The sequence below is a fragment of the Sus scrofa genome, chromosome 10 (assembly GCF_000003025.6).
Source record: "Sus scrofa isolate TJ Tabasco breed Duroc chromosome 10, Sscrofa11.1, whole genome shotgun sequence".
In the NCBI taxonomy this organism is placed as follows: domain Eukaryota; kingdom Metazoa; phylum Chordata; class Mammalia; order Artiodactyla; family Suidae; genus Sus; species Sus scrofa.
The window spans coordinates 44,158,712-44,177,684 of NC_010452.4; the positions used below are offsets into that span (position 1 = coordinate 44,158,712).

General features: G+C 40.9%; 1 protein-coding gene across 1 annotated transcript in view; it reads left to right on the top strand.

Moving 5' to 3' along the window:
- Positions 1–18,973, top strand: part of MRC1 (mannose receptor C-type 1) — a 118,809-nt gene that overhangs the window by 50,786 nt on the left and 49,050 nt on the right. The window contains 4 exon segments of the mRNA NM_001255969.1: positions 4,701–4,858; positions 6,797–6,907; positions 14,167–14,282; positions 17,569–17,717. Of these exon segments, the coding sequence (NP_001242898.1) occupies positions 4,701–4,858; positions 6,797–6,907; positions 14,167–14,282; positions 17,569–17,717 (534 nt within the window).

Consider the following 18,973-nt stretch of genomic DNA (forward strand, 5'->3'; position numbering starts at 1 on the left):
AGTTCCCAGGCTACAGGTTGAATTGGAGCTGCAGCTTCTGGCTGACACCACAGCCATAGCAATAGGGGATCTGAGCCATATCTGTGACCTATGCCACAGCTTGAAGCAATGCCAGATCCTTAACCCACTGAGCGAGGCCAGGGATTGAACCCTCACCCTCATGGATGTGATGTTGGGTTCTTAACCCACTGAGCCACACCGGGAACTCCCTATAGCTTTTAAAATATTATTTTTGTCTATATTTTCTGAATTCAGAGAAGTTCGCCTTAAATCGGTCAATATCTTTTCACTGACTGGAATTCTTTGTGTGTGGATTTTTTTTTTTTCTCTTTTAAGGCCCTTATTTTGTCTCACAGGAAAGGTCTCTCAAGGAAGCATCTAATACTTTGGATTTTATTTTCTGATTAATCTAGCTCGTGCTGCTAAAATGAGCAGTGAAAGAGGGAAGATGTTCGGTTGGAGTGGTTAGATGTTGGTCTAACCTTTTAAAGAAATGTGTGTCCCCATTTTAGGACTATAATTTAAGATCCGTATAGAAAAAGCTATAACTAGAATTCCCGTCATGGCTCGGTGGTTAACAAATCCGACTAGGAACCATGAGGTTGTAAGTTCGATCCCTGGCCTTGCTCAGTGAGTTAAGGCTCTGGCATTGCTGTGAGCAGTGGTGTAGGTCGCAGACGCAGCTCGGATCCTGCATTGCTGTGGCTCTGGCGTAGGCTGGCAGCTACAGCTCTGATTAGATCTCTAGCCCGGGAACCTCCATGTGTTGTGGGTATGGCCCTAGAAAAGACCAAAAAAGAAAAAAGAAAATGTTGTAACTAAATATGATAAAGTTTTCAAAAATTGGCCCTATCAAAAACATTTAGTTGCTCTCTGAAGGCCTAGTGGTTAAGGATCCTGTGTTGTCACTTCTATGTTTTGGGTTTGATCCCTGGCTCAGGAAATTCTGCATGCTGTGGGCATGGCAAAAAGATGAGAAAATGGTAATTCCTGCTGTGGTGCAATGGGATCAATGGTGTTTCCAGAGTGCTGGGATGCAGGTTTGATCCCTGGCCAGACACAGTGGGTTAAGGATCTGGCATCGTGGCAGCGGTGGCATAGGTTGCGCCTGCAGTTTGGAACTGATCCTTGGCCCAGGAACTCCGTATGCTTGTCTCGGGGCTGCCAAAAAACAAACCAAAAACAAACACACACCAAAAAAAAACCCCAAACCCCAATCTGTTAAAAAAAAAAATGTGGGTAAAATGAGTCGGGAATGCTTATTCCCAGAGAGGAAGAAGGGCGAGGAAGCAGGTAATGACCATGGCCACTCAGCAGTACTCGCTGATTAAATGATTATCATTTTCTGCTTCCACTGATGAGCTGTCTGAATAGCTGCAGCTGTTCATTTCCAGCGAGCAAAACAAGAGGAAATGGATGGTGGTGATGGTGGGACGGCTTCCTGACACTTACGGCCTGAAAATTGATAGGAGTGGGGGCAGGGGAGAAGGAAATTGAGTATAGTCCCCTGTGCTCTATAGTAGGACCTTGTTGTCTATCCATCCTATAGAAACTAGTTGGCCCCTGCTAATCCCAAACTCCCAGTCCTCCCCTCCCCTCCCTGCCCCTGGCAATGACAAGTCTATTCTATATATCTGTGGGTCTTTTTTTATTCCATTGATATGTTCATTTGGTTTTTGTTTGTTTTTGTTTTTTGCTTTTTAGGGCCACACTCACAGCACATGGAGGGTCCCAGACTAGGGGTCTAATGGGAGCTATAGCTGCCGGCCTATGCCACAGTCATGGCAACACCAGATCTGAGCTGCACCTGTGATCTACACCACACCTCACGGCAACGCCGGATCCTCAACCCACTGAGCGAGGCCAGGGATCGAACCTACAACCTCATGGTTCCTAGTTGGATCTGTTTCTGTTGCACCACGACAGGAGCTCCAGATGTGTTCATTGGTATAATAATTTCTTGATCATTCTATACCTATCCTGGAGCATTCAGACTACACAATAACAATGTCATCCAATCTCATATATCTGAATAATATCCTGACATATACGGCATGATACTTACAGTAGGTAATAAAAGTTGCATGTGAACCCGTGGAAAACAGATTAGTTCAGAGGCTATAGACTAACACGCAAATTTTGCTTTACTTTATGTCTCATAATAGGAGAACCTTATATATTTACTGCTCTCATTATTTGGAGAATTTGGACGACAAAGTTTGCTTTCATTTTTTAAAATTTTTTATTAAAATTTTTTTTTTCTGTATTTTGTTTTTAGGGCTGTACTTGCAGCATATGGAAGTTCCCAGGCTAGGGGTCAAATCCGAATCAGAGCTTCCGCTCTGAGCTTCCGCCACAGCCACAGGGACACCAGATCTGAGCAGCATCTGCGACCTACGCCAGAACTCAGGGCAGCACCGGATCCTTAACCCCCTGAGTGAGGCCAAGGATGGAACCGTGTTCTCACGGATACTAGTCGGATTCATTTCCTCTGTGCCACAAGGGCAACTCCGACAAAGTTGTCTTTTAAACTCAGCTAGAGAATTAGTTGATTTTCCCTAGGGAAACGCCCCATTTTTTTTTAATTGATAAGGATTTATCTAAAATAATACAAATAGTATTAATAAAGGTAAAGAAAATTTGTAAAGTTAAAATTATTGTTTCTAAGTCTCAAGCCTAGAAAGCCTGTTTTTTAGCTAATTGAGATGCTATCTTTCATGTTAATCATGGAAATACAGTGGAGAAATTGGGACCTACCCGTATGAGTTAGGATTCCATCAACCAAGACAGCTGCCCTAACAGATTTGTGAAAGTGTGTCTCACAACTTGATGCGCCCATCTTGTGTATTTTTTGTGGGGTCAAGGTTATGTGCAGGAACTAAAGAAGTTAGAAGGGGAGAAGCGTTTGGTGAGAAACACGTTTTTCAGAAACTCTGTTGTGGGAGTCGGGGGTTGAAGTTTTTGTTAACCTAAAAACCTAAAAACCGTGAAGGACACATGAGGTCATTTTGAAGCCTATAGGTGCTGCTCAAAGATCTTGCTCTGCCAAATTATGTGAAAGGAAAAGGGCTCATCCTGATAAAGCCCAGAAACATCTGCTGGGGCTGGCGCCAGGCCAATCGGAGAATTCTCCAAGCGCCAAGTTGAGTGACAACTTTTAGGAGGAAGAGACTAAACCATTTCAGGAAATTCCTCTACGATGTGGCCTTTTCTGTTTTTCTGCCACAGCATCATCTTACAATCTTTTGGCAAGTCATGTGATTTAACCGTTTAAAGAACCTAAATCAAGCATTCGTGATGGAATTCCAGTAGTGCAACTTAAGTAGATATTGAATTATGTGTTCCTTCAATTTCTAAAAATACAAAGACGTGTATGATTTCCTTTTACTTATTTATTTATGGCTGCACCCGCAGCACATGAAAGTTCCCAGGCTAGGTGTGGGTGCCAGCCTACGCCACAGCCATGGCAACACCAGATCTGAGCTGCATCCTTGACCTACACTGCAGCTTGCGGCAACGCCGGATCCTTAACCCACTGAGTGAAGCCAGGGATTGAACCCGTATCCTCATGGATACTTGTTGGGTTTTAAATTGCTGAGCCACAACGGGAACTCTGAGGTGTGTATGATTTTAGCCGTGAGTTCCTAGGCCTTCAATGTGCTCCCATTTTTACTTATGAGATTTAGAATTTTTAGAATTATAACTACTGATAAAATCAGTGATGCTCTTCATAGACTTTCCAAACAGAATGATCACCTTTTATATTTATACCTGGTTGTTTTTATTTTAACTTTTTTGTTGTTGTTATTTGGGTTTTTCCGGTATTTCCTGGTGAAAATGATGCCAGATTCATTTATATTTATAGACTAATAAGTCGGTGCTAAATGCCAGGAGATAGCACAACTCTAACGTTTATTTATCTCCTCACTGTATAGATAATTTTCACTTCTATTACAGTGATTAAACTTTGATAGAAACACCTCAAATGTTCTTGATAACCACCTCATCAGGAAAAGAGAAGGGATTTTTAAAATTGTTATTATTTTAAATCATTCGTAAGATTTAATAACAGTCAAACAGGTTGAGGTAACAATAAGCTACCATATTTCCAGCACCATGAGTATGGTTGATGTGGTAAATTATTTATAACAAAAAAGCAGCTTCATGTGATAGAGGGTAATGATAGACCTGCTTCAGTTTCATTCTTCACGGTGAGAAGAATACATTACACATTTTATTTTTAATTTTTACACGTTGTGGTAGAGGTGACTTACAATGCGATCCTTTCTGCTGTACAGCCAAGTGATTGGTATACATGGACACACATCCATTCTCTTTCAGATTCTTTCCCCACATAGGTGATCACAGAACTTTGAGTAGAGATTTCTGTGCTCTCCCGCAGGTCCCCACTGGCCACTCATTTCATGTCCCTCAGTGCGCATATGCCATCCCAAAGCCCCAGCCCATCTCCTCTCCCCACCCTCCCCTTTGTAACCATAATCTTGTTTAAATTAAAATTGACAACAGGAATGTAGTTGGTAGCTCCCTCTACAGTGTAGATCAGATTAACACTGATCTTTTACAGTAGATACACTATAAGGGAGTTGTTGGTAAAGAAGGCGGCTTCCTTTCTTGATAACCTTTTGATCTTTGGAAAGAGAACTTCGGGTAATCACCTCTTTGTTTTTCTTCCTGTTTAGAGCCAAATGATGAGTTATGGATTGGCTTAAATGACATCAAGATTCAAATGTACTTTGAATGGAGTGATGGCACCCCTGTAACTTTCACCAAGTGGCTTCCTGGAGAACCAAGCCATGAAAATAACAGGCAGGAAGATTGTGCGGTGATGAAAGGCAAAGTAAGACAACTTTAATTACTCATATCTGGCCAAAGCCATGGGGAAATTTTCCCTCTGCCCCACTTATTAGCTATTGTAGTTTCCGTTGCTTCTGTTCTATTAAATTGACATAGATCAAGGTTGAAGTGGAATTCTTGAGTCATTCTCAATTGTCTGGCAAACTCACATTTTCAAGAGGACCAGGAAAGCAACAGATAGAAACTTTCAAAAATGAAATTAACTGGTAGCAAATGCCTATATTATTCCCATGCCATATCTTCATACGGCTTGACTAATCAATTCAGAACTTTGGTTCACTTTAACTGGTAGCTCTGAGTGGCTATAGACCTCATTAGACCTACCTGGGTCTACAGCCTAGAATCTGTGCTTAGACAGCTTTCTGTATCTTCAGTGTCACTTTAGCGACTGAAATATATCATCAAGTTATCTTTTGTTGACAGATGAAGAACATGGTGGTGGTTTTGAGTGATGGTTTATCTCCTTGTTTGTGAAGTGAGTGTAATAATTGTATCCAGTTCACATGGTGGGTGGAAGGAGTAAATGGGTTAATGCATAGAACAGGCACAGTGCCCGGCCCACACTTATTGTTCAATAAGTATTAGCTCCTGTTTTTGTCATTGCGATTTAAAAAAATTTTGTATTTATTTATTTTTTGGCTGCGTCTGTGGCATGCAGAAGTTCCTGGGCCAGGGATCAAACCTGCACCATAGCAGTGACAATGTTGGATCCTTAACCTCTCAGCCACCAGGGAACTCCCCTGATTGTTTTTGTTTTTTGGGGGTTTTTTTTTGGTGATAAGTTGAAAGCTTGAGAACCCACAGAGTGTCCATGAGGATGTGGGTTCAATCCCTGGCCTCACTCAGTGGTTTACGGATCCAGCATTGCCACAAGCTACAGCATAGGTCATAGATGCGGCTCAGATCTGGTGATGCCGTGTTTGTGGTGTAGACCACAGCTGCAGCTCCAATTTGACCCTTAGCCTGGGAACTTCCATGGGCCACAGATGCAGCCATAAAAAGGAAAAAAATGCGAGAGCACATCACTGAAGGAACAGCCAACCGTGTATCTTGGGAAGAGGAGACCAGAGAGCCTCATTTTACAGAGAACTCCAAGGCCAGTATGGTTGAAAGCGTGGGGTTAGTGGCAGAGAGGTGGGGAATTTTGAGAAACACCAGCAGTGAGATAACATGCATTAGCCTGGGGGGAGCAACACCAGATCTTCGGTTTATCAATGTTAGCCTGGCTGAAGAGTTGAGTACCAGAGGGCTGTGGGTGGAGGCCAAACGAGAAATGAGGAATTAGAGGCAAACAGTCCAAAAAACATTTTTCAAGGCACTGAGCAAGTAAGGGAAGGAGAGGAGAGGTCATTTTAATGTGAAATCTCTAAGGAAGGAGGAGAGGGTGGAACTGGAAGCAGATTTGACACATGGCACCTTCATGCCGGGAGGACGCTCATCAATAGAAAGAGGAAGAAGGGAGGAAAGAAGACTGACTCCAGGTGTGTTTTAGGTTGAGCATCTTGCGTAAAGGAGTTCTTTCAGGATGGCTTTATAGGTACTCAATTAACCTGAAAACAGCTGTCTCTAGGGATGGATGAGGAGGCTGCCTGCAAACCTTCTGCTGGGACCAACACTTAAGGGCTTACAAGCATTTTTCGTTTCTGTCTAGATCCCACAGTGGCTTGACAGTGAATATAAACACATCCTGCAGCTACGGTCTCTGGTTACATCTTTGTCTCCAAAGTCAGATTTCCAGTCTCCTTGTCAAATGGCCATTTACCTTGCCTCTTCGTAGATGTCTTTTTCTCTGAGTAACCTCGAGTCTTTGTTTTCTTTTTCAGGGACACAATTACGAGAAAAGATCATCAATGTCAAACAACTGATCCTCATTAAGTGTTTTTTTTGTTTGTTTGTTTGTTTTCTCCTCTGCTTTCGGCAGGATGGGTACTGGGCGGATAGGGCCTGTGAACGGCCTCTTGGCTACATCTGCAAGATGAAATCACAAGCGCAAACTCCAGGAAGAGTCGAAGTGGAAACAGGCTGCCGGAAGGTGAGTACAGAATGCACAGCACGGTTCCCCAATCAGCACATATGACATGATAGCCTTGGCTTGATTTTTGTCCGTGAAAGTCCTTCGTTGTTCTAGAAGCCAGATGCTTCGGCTGTTGAAATATTCAGTGCTGTGCTGTGAGTATTTTGTATCTTGTTATCCCCCAAGCCTTCTTTGGGTATTCTCTGCCTGGCACCCATGTGATCAGTAGCTCCTTTCTGAAGGTCAAGGGACTTGGAGGAAAGAGAGCGGGCAGTTAGATGACACACTGCATGGAGCCTGCTGAGGGTAGGGCGATTAAGGCAGGCCATCAAGGAACTGGCGGTCTATGGCCCAATGGGTCATCAGGGACCCATCCAGTAATTGATAGCAAAGGATCCTTAGTCATTGGTTCTATTTATTATATTTCTGTGAGCCTGTTTCTGGTGGGGATTCTTTTCAGGAGATCCCTGCATTGGGAGGGAGGAGTCTACACTCTAGCTGGTAGCAGCACATAGTAGTAACTCAGTTAAACCAAGTCCTGTCACCCAATCCTGTTGTGCTCCAACCTCATCTGCACTGCAGTTAGTATTACCTCCCCGCAGGCCTTATCTTTCATTGACGTTAAAGGAAATGATTCCTGGAGTTCTTCTTGTGGCTCAGTGGTAATGAATCCGACTAGTATCCGTGAGGATGCAGGTTCGATTCGTGGCCTTGCTCAGTGGGTTAAACGATCCGGCGAGCTGTGGTGAAGGTTGCAGACATGGCTCGGATCCCACGTTGCTGTAGCTGTGGTGCAGGCCAGCAGCTACTGCTCTGATTCGACCCCCAGCCTGGGAACTTCCATATGTCTCAAAGGTGGCCCCCAAAAGACACAAAAATTGAAATTAAAATTTAAAAATTTTTTAAAAATTAAAAAGGAAGTGATTCCTGTGGAGCAGTTTCTAAAAGGCTAAAGAGGCTACAAAAGTATGGGGCTATGGTGATGATTTTCCTGTTTGATTGCTGAGTTGCCCGTCTTCCTCTTTTTTCCTTTCTCACTTCTCGTGGATAAAAATAAAGTAGAAACTGAGTTTCTCTTTCCAAGAGAGTCAGGTTGTGATCACATCCAGAATTTTTGAGACATAGTTGTGCACTGAACAATGAAACCATAAAGAAAAATAGCACAAGCACAGAAAGATCGCAGACCGTGAGAGAGACGAAGGATCTTTGTGACGATCGAAATCGCCCTTTTAATTGTTACCTTCTGGAAATTTCAGTCCAGAGAAATGATACCTTTTTTGGAGTCATACAGACGCAAGGCTAGAACCCACGTCTCCTGCTCCCAATTCATCACCCTTTCGCTGCTGGTTTCTCTGCCAGGACACTTACATATTCTTTGTTTAATCATATGCGTATCTAAGAGATATTGTATGTTATCATAAATATATACTTATAGAAAATTACATAATAAACCAATCAACAAATTTTATTACTTCTGTGCAATCAAAATTATATATATACATTTCTATTAATTGTCGATATCCACAATTTCTGATAAAATCCTATTTAATCATTAGGTTAGTCATAAAAATAAAATATCAGCCAACTGATACTTGTTGAGTGTGGTTCCTATGCTCTCAATGATCTTAAAAGATAAGTATTACATTTCTAATTGGAAAAGAGAGGAAACAAAGACTGAGAGATATTAATTTGACCAGTTTAAAAACACATGCTCTAGGCAGTGATGTCCTCAAATCACTGAGAACACTAAAACAAACAAACAAACAAACAAATGAACAAAACCTGTTTGCCAGCAAAGGAAGCTAATATAACAATTTTGGGGGGTTTGGGCCTGAGTGCTTGGTATCGGGGTATTTTTGAGAATTCAAAGCTACAGACCTTCTATCATAAAGGTCTGGGATTCAGTTTTCAACTTACTGCTACCTGTGTGTGAAATTTGATCTAAGAAATTAATATGAAATGGTCCCGAGTTGCAAATATTCCTAGGTGTCTGGCAGATGCAATTGTAAATCTGCTCTATATGGAAGTCCCCCTTTTCAGGTTGATTAGGAATCCCATAGATGAGTTTGAAATGCAAAATTGTAAAAGGGACCACCAGGAGCTTTAGATGGTGAACTAATGGATATAGCATTCAAGTGAATGTAGTGTAAAATGCTTACAGGAGGGAGTTCCCGTCGGGGCTCAGGGAAACCAATCTGACTAGCATCCTTTAGGATACGAGGATGCAGGCTCGATCCCTGGTCTTGCTCAGTGGATTAAGGATCTGGTGTTGTCATGAGCTATGGTGTAGGTCACAGATGTGGCTCAGATCTGGTGTGGCTGTGGCTGTGGTGTAGGCTGGTGGCTACAGCTCCAATTTGACCCCTAGCCTGGGAACCTCCATATGCCGCGGGTGTGGCCCTTAAAAAAAAAAAAAAAAAAAAGTGCTTACAGGAGTGTAAGGTGGAATTGAAACCACGGACCAGCCACCAAGTTTTGTTATGTAGTGTTTTCCCACGATTCAGTTCTAAATATTTCTATTTCTGTTAAGATTTTTTTGCACCTATGAATTATTTAGAAGTGTGTTTGATTAATAAGGGTGTTGTTTGTGTTTAGTTTCTAATTAGCTGGGAGGTGCTACTGATTTTAATTTCACTATATTTTGCTCACATAATTTTTGTTGCTGTTGAGATTTTCTTTGTTATCTCGTTCATAGTCAGTTTTTATAAATATTCCATCTGTGCTTGAACAGAAGGATCTTTGATTTGGAGGTTTAGGGGTCTATATATGTTGACTAGATAAAACTTAGCAATTATATTATCCAGATATTCTATACTCCTAATGTTTTTTCTGCTTGACAAAATATTCTGCTTGCAATTCTATCAAGTTTTTAAATTAAATATATTTGATTTACAATGTTCCTTCAATTTCTGTTGTATAACAAAGTGACCCAGTCATAAATATATGTCTAGTCTTTTTTTTTTTCATACTATCTTCTATACTGTATTGTATCTTCCTGGTGTATCAGTTCTTTAATTATGTATTTTTTTCTTCATTCATAATAATATTTTTTTCATAAGGTCAGTTTTAAATAATGTTAATATTGCAACAGAAGCTGTCTTTTGCTTGGTATTTCCCTGGCATCTCTTTTTTTTTTTTTTTCCAGCTGATTGCTTTTAATCATTCTGTGTTGTTACATTTAGGAATGGCTTTTGTAAATATATATCTGCATTTTCACTTTTAATCTAATTAAGGAACTCTGGCTTTTTACCAGTAAACCCATGAGTTTAGATTTGTTTCGCATACCAATTAACTTGGATTTGTTTCTACCATATTATTATGGGCTTTATTTTGTTGACCGTTCTGTTTTCTTTCTTTTTTCTCTTTGTATGCATTACCTTGGTTCTACTGAATATCTTTATCCCATTTTCCTCCTCTCCAGGTCTGGAAATGATACATTCTTACTCCTATTTTTGAAAATGGTTAACCTTATGTTTTTAACATGCTCTCCTGACTTGAAGTTACCTAATCTCTCTCTCTGCCTCCTGACAAAATGGGTGTTGCTGTTCCACTTAAACATTTAAACTTTAAAATTTTGAGAGATGTTAGTGTGACAAAAGTTGAAAAAAGAATACTGAGAATTCCCCTGTATCATCTACTCTGCTTCCGCCACTGATAGCATCTTATCTCACCAGAGTACATGGTCATAACAGGGAGCTGGCATGGATACAATACTGTTAACTAAACTACAGATCTTATGACTCTTCCGTTTTTTAACTTTCCACCCCCAGCACAAAGTTAGACCTGATTTACTGACATTTGTCCACTTCTCTCGGCATAGACACTTAGCCCATTGATTCTTCTCGACTTTACTTTCTTGCCAAAGTAACCCTTTGAGAAGTTCTTTCACTGGGATTGGGGAGTGGAAAACTCCAAGTCTTTGTCTGGAAGTGTCATGAGCTCACCTTTACCCTGCATAGTAACTTAGGTAGGTTGTTTTAGCATTCTAGATTAATAGCTCTTTTCTGACAGCAAGTTGAATATGATTGCATTTCCTCCTGGACTTGGTTTTTGCCTCTGGAATTCCTATTAGACTAATTCTTTTTTTTTTTCCAAGTGGGTACTCTATGTTTTCTCTCTGATTTTAAGATCTTCTCTTTATCTATGGTATAGTGTGTTGAGATTTGAATTTTTTTATTAAAGTATAGTTGATTTACAGTGTTGCACCAATTTCTGTTGTACAGCAGAGTGACCCAGTCATACATATGTATACATTCCCTTTCTTATCTTCTATTTTGGCTTTATTTTGTTTCCTAAGAGACTGGATGTAATTCCTGTGCTGTACAGCAGGACCTCAGGGCTTATCCCTTCTAAATGGAATCATTTGCATCTACTAACCCCAAACCCCCATCCCTCACACTCGTTTCCCTCCCCCTTGGCAACCACAAGTCTGTTCTCCATGTCTGTGGGAGACTTGGATTTGTTTCATTGGTCCCTGTGGGTTTCTTCATTTTAAGGATTTGTGTCTTTCCATTATTTATGTATTTATTTTGTGGTCTTTCTTTGGGCTATACTTGCAGCATATGGAGGTTCCCAGGCTAGGAGTCGCATTAGAGCCACAGTGCTGGCTTCCGCCACAGCCATAGCAACGTGGCATCCAGGCCGCATCTGCGACCTACACCGCAGATCATGGCAGCACCGGATCTTTAACCCACTGAGCAAAGCCAGGGATTGAACCTGCATCCTCATGGATATTAGTCAGATTTGTTACCTCTGATCCACGGTGGGAACACCTGAATCCTCTTGTTCTTTGTTCACAGAATTTTGATCTTTCATTATTGATTCTGTTCTTTTGTCTCTTAAATCAAGTCAACATGCTTATTTTTATTTTTTTTTCCAGATTGCTTTATTATGTGAAACTATTGACTCTCCCTTAAAACATTTTTCTCACCTGGCTTGTAATTTTTGATTGTGAATTCATCCCCATCCCTATTCTAACCCTCAAATGCCATTGTCTTTCAAGACCTGGATTGTGGAAATATTTCTGTTGTGTGGTTTTGCATTTTATTTCTCAAAGTGCCTGCAAAATTGTCCTTTTGTAGACCATTTTTTTAATCGTTTACTGTTTTATGCTTTTTTAATGGCTGCACCCATGCCATATAGAAGTTCCTGGGCCAGGGATTAAATCTGAGCCACAGCTGCAACCTACACTGCACCTATGGTAATGCCTGATCCTCTGGGGATTGAACCCATGCCTCCACAGTGAGCTGAGCTGCTGCAGTCAGATTCTTAACCCACTGTGCCACAAGGGAGTTCCTTGTAGACCATGTTTTATTTTTGGGGGGCGGGGGGGGGCTGTAGATTCTCACACAGTGTAGGTAACCCAAAGTTGGGACCCACACCCATCTATGGCACACTCTTAGTCTTTATTTTCACACAGAAGAATTTTTTTCTTTCTGTGCCCAGAATCCCGGGCAGGTGACAAGAATATCTGTCCTTTCCTGGTTCTTTGGGTGGAACTTTCTTGCTCTCATTTCACAGAGGAGCTACCTTTAGTGGGTATCATCTTTTTTTTGGGGGGGGCACATCTGCAGCATATGGAGGTTCCCTGGCTAGGGGTTGAATCGGAGCTACAGCTGCCAACCTATGCACAGCCATAGCAACGCCAGATCCGAGCCGTGTCTGTGACCTGCACCACAGCTCACGGCAACACGGATCATTAACCCACTGAGCGAGGCCAGGGATGGAACCCACAACCTCATGGTTCCTAGTCAGATTCGTTTCTGCTGTGCCACGACGGGCACTCCAGTGGGTATCATCTTGATGTGAGGATTTCAGTTCTGTCTCTCTGCCTCGGGGGGCTGATGGCAGATATCTGATGGGTGTGGACATTCATTCTCCAGTCCCTGGACTCCACGACCTTCATCTGAGTCTGATGCATGGCTGGGCAACCACCATCTCAGCTTGAGCATTTTCCATTCCAGTTTTTTCTACTATTTACTTTCAAAATCGGGAGCTTTCCCCTTCTTTCTCTCTCAAACTTTAGTATGTATTTTCTGTTTTCTTTTTTTTCTTTTTAAGGCTACACCTGTGCAATATGGAAGTTCCCAGGCTAGGGGTCAAATCAGAGCTGTAGCTGCTGGCCTACACCAGAGCCACAGACACATGGGATTGGAACCGAGTCTGCGACCGACACCACAGCTCATGGCAATGCAGGATCCTTAACCCTCTGAGTGAGGCCAGGGATCTAACCTGCATCCTCATGGATACCAGTTGGGTTCTTACTGTTGAGCCACAACAAACTCCAGTAGGTTTTTATTTAGCATTTCTGTGAATTTGAAGTGTAGAGGAGGAACCACACCAAATCATGTTACCAGAAGCTTGGTAAGTACTGTCCTGAGACCAGATGATCCAGCTTTATTTATACTCACCATCTATGACTAGTCTCAGTATGTGTAATGAGCCCTATTATCTGCAAATTATTTCTCTGGTTACCTCTTCTAAAACTGTGATCATAACCATTTTGTGCAAATGTCTCTTCAGTAAACATTTCCTAAATCGTTTTTGTTGGAAGTTGCCTCAGAAGTTGAGAGACTATAGTTTGGATATAAACAACAGGGCCCTACAGTGTTGCACAAGGAACTGTATTCAATATCCTGTGATAAACTATAATGGAAAAGAACCTAAAAAAAATATGGGTTTAGGAGTTCCCGTTGTGGCACAGCAGAAATGAATCCAATTAGGAACCATGCGGTTGCAGGTTCAATCCCTGGTCTTGCTCAGTGGGTTGAGGATCCAGCGTTGCCGTGAGCTGTGGTGTAGGTCACAGATGTGGCTCGGGCCCTGCGTTGCTATGGCTCTGGTGTATGCTGGCAGCTGCAGCTCTGATTTGACCCCTGGCCAGGGAACCTCCATATGCCACGGACATGGCCCTAACAGGCAAAAAAGCAAAAAAAAAAAAAAAAAAAAAAAAAAGAATGTGTTTAAATATATAATTGAGTCACTTTGCTATACAGCAGAAATGAACACAACATTATAAATCAACTCTCCTTCAGTAAAATTTAAAAAAAAAGACATTGAGGGAACTTCCCCACCTCCACTTGGTGTCATAATTTGTCACCTGAGGAACAATGCACTTCTGTTTACTCTATTCACATAAATATGTTCGTCACATGCCAAATTATTCATATTTGTGTTCTTTATATACGTCTAATGTTTATGGACTTGTGTGTCATGTAGAGGAATGATTAATGTGCTGTCATAAAGATGCATGATAATCTGCTTGGTAACATTAACAGGGCTGGAAAAGACATGGTTTCTACTGCTATTTGATTGGACACACACTTTCGACATTTGCAGAAGCAAACCAAACCTGTGAAAATGAGAAGGCTTACCTCACAACTGTTGAAGACAGGTACGCATCGGTTTTAATTTTCTTAAAATACGTCCGATAATGAAACATTTCCAGAAAAGGCAATCGGTGTGCTCTCCATTTCTGAGGAATGACATTCAGTCTTGAAGCTGCTTGAGTATCTGGCGTTGTCACTGCTGTGGTGCAGGTTTGATCCCTGGTCCAGGAACGTTTATGTCCTCTGGGCTCAGCCAAAAGCAAAAACGAAAAACAAACAAGACGAAAACAAAAACAAAAAAAGAGAAAAAAAGGAATATTTTTGTTTGGATTCTTCATTGCAGACACTATAAAGTATTTTGCTGCTTTTAGTACCATAAAATAATTTTTAGAACCATTTGCTAATACACTGGTAAATGTTGTTTATAGGTTTAGCTTTTTAAAAAATGTAGTAGACCTCAAATTTTTTAAAGCAGAAAAGGTAAGTAAAATTTGTCATCTCACTTTCTGGGAGTTCCTCTTGTAGCACAGAGGCAATGAACCCGCCCAGTGTCCACGAGGATTTGGGTTCGATCCCTGGCCTCGCTCAGTGGGTTCAGTATCCAGTGTTGCCATGAGTTGCTGTGTAGGTCCCAGATGTGGCTTGGATCCCAGCAGGCCGACAGCTGCAGCTCCAATTTGACCCCGAGCCTGGGAACTTCCACATGCTGCACATGCGGCCCTTAAAAAAAAAAAGCAAAAAAAAAAAAAATCTCACTTTCTATCTTTACTACCACCTCCAGCAACAAAAAAAGGTGGAGGATTTATTGAATATTTTATTAAATCTTTCAGTCTTCTTTCTTTGCTTGGTTTACTTGACTAATAGGGCCAGAAAATGATGTGGACAGAGAGGATTTTATGTAAATTTTATCCACTAGAATCCCATTCTTCTTTGAGATTTTAGTATTTACTTTTAAGATTTTATTTTTTATTTCTGGCCACATCTGTGCCTTACAGAAGTTCCAAGGCCAGGGACAACCTGTACCACAGCAGTGATCTAAGCCGTAGTAGTGACAATACCAGATCCTTAACCACGAGGCCACCAGGGAACTCTGTATTTACTTTCTTCTACTTTTTACAAAGTACTAGATCAGGCACAGAAGACACTTAAAATAGATTTTTTAAATATCTGTTTGATTTGGAGTAAACAGGTAAAAATTATTGAGCTTTACTACAGTAAGTTATATTTATTTGCCATTCAAGGCAGACCCAATAAAATGTAGATGATGCTATTGATAATAAAAATTCTTTGATAAAGTGAAAAATGTCATAGAATTTGAATAGTCTTTATAAGCGAACTTTATGTCCACATTCTTTTTTCATGGATAATTGGATGTCTAATACATTGTAACATTCTGATACAATGCTACCATCTGAAGATCAGAACATAGATAATTTTTATATTGTGACAGGAAGTCAGCTGCACATAAGTATCCTGGGAGCATCTTTTGATCTGCACTGGTTTGTTTTGTTTTGTTTTTTTTTTTTTTTTTTTTTTTTTTCCTTTTGTCTTTTTAGGGCTGCACCCAAGGAATATGGAAGTTCCCAGGCTAGGGGTTGGATCAGAGCTGTAGCTGCTGGCCTACACCACAGCTCACAGCAACACTGGATCCTTAACCCACCAGGGATTGAACCCTCATGGATACTAGTCAGATTCGTTAACCACTGATCCACGTCGGGAGCTCACTGATCTGTACTGTTGATCTTTGAGTTTGCTACAAGAGATGTGCCTATGTTTTCTATTTCAGGTTTGCTGCGGTTTTTTTTGTTGTTGTTCTGTTTTGTTTTGTTTTGGTCACAGTGGCAGCATGCAGAAGTTCCTGGGCCAGGGTTCGAACCCATGCCACAGTTGAGACCTGCTCCACAGCTGTGGCAGTGCTGGATCTTTTACCCAATGATCCACCAGGGAACTTCCTGGGCTTCCTTTTCTTTATGTGTTTTCTGTGATCCTTTTGTTCAGGAACTCACCCACTCTGTGGTTCAGTTTAGTTTTTTGAAGTTTAAGAACAATTGAGCTGGTTCCTTTTCTCTCTTCTTTATTTTTTTATTTTATTTTATTTTTTTCTTTTTGGTTTGTTTCATTTAGGGAATGAAATCGTTTAGACTGGGGTCAAACAAATGTTCTGGTATTGCGGCTTTCTCTCCATTTCCCCCTCTTGAGTCATCTGCACCTCCCTTCTTACCTGGAAACTGTGGACACCCCTTTTCTTTTGCTCCAATGAGAGAATTGTGCGTTATATTGCTGCGTCATTGTCTGTTTGTCACTTAAGACCAACTTTGCTTTACTAACCACATTGTATTATTACCAGATTGCACCAAATTGAAGGACAAGATGCAGAGGGAGAGGAAATGTTGGAATTTGTGATTCTACTCCCAGTTCTTTCTAGAGATTGAATTTCAGCTTCTCTCTTGATGATTTTCTCTTCTCTTGCAGAGCTGAGAGAGATATGAGATGGAAATTGAGGGGGGAAAACCACAAGGATTTTGTGATTGTGTTATGCTTGATAATGTTGCAGCTTCTCAACCTACTTAACCAAGAATTGTGTAGAGCATGTGGATATTTGAAAAGTGGACTGATTTTTAAACGATGTCATTTTAAAAGGCTATAGTTTCTCCTTTGCGTTTTCAGAGTTCTCATATTTTGAGAGGTGCAGAAGGGCTGGTGAGCAATAGAGAGAAATGGTTTGGTTGCATTTGAATGATTTATTCAATCAGCTGCATGATATTTTTGCTTCATAATGTCATCTTTTCCTTAATCAGGATGGGCATAATTTAAATGACATAAAAATAAAACATAATAGGTTCGAATTGCCAACTAAATCATAGCCAGGCATACAATTGAGATAGTCTGTAGTACCCTACATGGGAAAAAAGAATGAATATACATATATGTTTAACTAATTCACTTTGCTGCACACCTGAAACCAACACATTGTAAGTCAGCCATACTACAATAACAGTTTTTAAGTTAGAGAAATTCACATTTTTCTAAAATTTAATTTTGTATTTCTTTATTTATGTATTTATTTTTACGGCTGCACCTGCGGCATATGGAAGTTCCTGTGCTGGGGTGGAATCAGAGCTGCTGCTGCCGGCCTACACCACAGCCATAGCAACGCCAGATCTGAGCCGTATCTATAAGCTACAGCGCAGCTTACAGCAACACTGGATCCTTAACCCATTGAGGGAGGCCAGGGATCAAACCTATATCCTCACAGAGACAATGTTGGGTCCTTAACCTTCGGAGCCGCAACAGGAACTACTATTTTTATTTTTTATTTATTTTTTAATTAATAAATTATTATTATTTTAGATATGAACAAGCCTTTCTGACTAGTTTGGTTGGATTGAGGCCTGAAAGATATTTCTGGACAGGACTTTCAGATGTACAGAACAAAGGGACCTTTCAATGGACCATTGCAGAAGGGGTTCAGTTCACCCACTGGAATACAGATATGCCAGGTATGTGTCGGGCTTTGGTCTTGGGTTTGCATTCCCGCAACATGTCCATCAGGCCAAGCCTGTGATTCCTTCATGTACTTTTCCCAACAGACTTATGTAAGTGAATTGTGCTTTTAAAATTCTGTTTATTTATTTACTTACTTATTTGCTTCTTTATGTCTGTTCATCTATCTTTCTGTCTGTGTGTCTGTCTTTTTAGGGCCACACCTGCAGCATATGGAAGTTTCCAGGCTAGGAGTCAAATTGGAACTTCAGCTGCTGGTCTACACCACAGTCACAGCACCACCAGATCTGAGCCAAGTCTGCAACCCACACCACAGCTCATGGCAACATCAGAGCCCCAACCCACTGAGTGAGGCTAGGGATCAGACCTGCATCCTCATGGATATCAGTCAGGTTCGTTACCACTGAGCCACCACGGAAACTCCCCAAATTTTATTATTGTATATTTCATTATCTTTTTGTTTTTCTTCTTCTTTTAAAAATGTTCTCATTTGTTGGGAATTATCTAAGGACAAAAGGAAGAGAAAACTGCTGGGTTATCTGATACAGCTCCGATTGAAATCTTTATGAGATATAAATGAAATCCCACATAGTCCCAAAGATCCCACATAGTTCACTTATTTCTGAAAACTTAAAACTGTCCTCAAGGGATATAAAACTTTTCAGTGCATCTATGAATAGAAATAGGACTGGGCTTCAATGGTGCAGCAAGAGTAGCGCTTAGGGACACTCCTTATTTCTACATCTTGAACGGGCCACCCTGGTTAGTCCTTTTTATGCCCTGGATTGTCTTTTCTCTGTATAAGAAACCAACAAGATAAGCTTAGTATCCTCATGGTAAAGACAAAGTGTAAACTAGGACTTGGAAAACTTTTGTGACTAGAAATCTTCCGAGCATGGATTTAGACTCATCTTTGAAATTCCCAAATCTGTGCTGTTTGCAGTAACATCATCCTCCCTCTATATTTTGATTTGCCTTCTTTAATGCACAGTTTCTGAAATAGACTCTGAGTCTTTGCTTTCTTGATGCACTGGTGTCACAGCCTGTGACATACTTCAGCATGAGCCTACTTGGGAAATACATCTTTTATAGCATGTTTTTCATTGTGCCTGGATAAAAAGCTAAGGTAAAGCAGGAGTAATATAGCTAAGTTCATGAACTTACCCCTTGGCCTAATAAGTCCTAATCTTCAGAAGTTCCTTGAATTTGTATTCTCAGCTGTCAATAAGGAAAATAGATCAGTAGTTTGGAT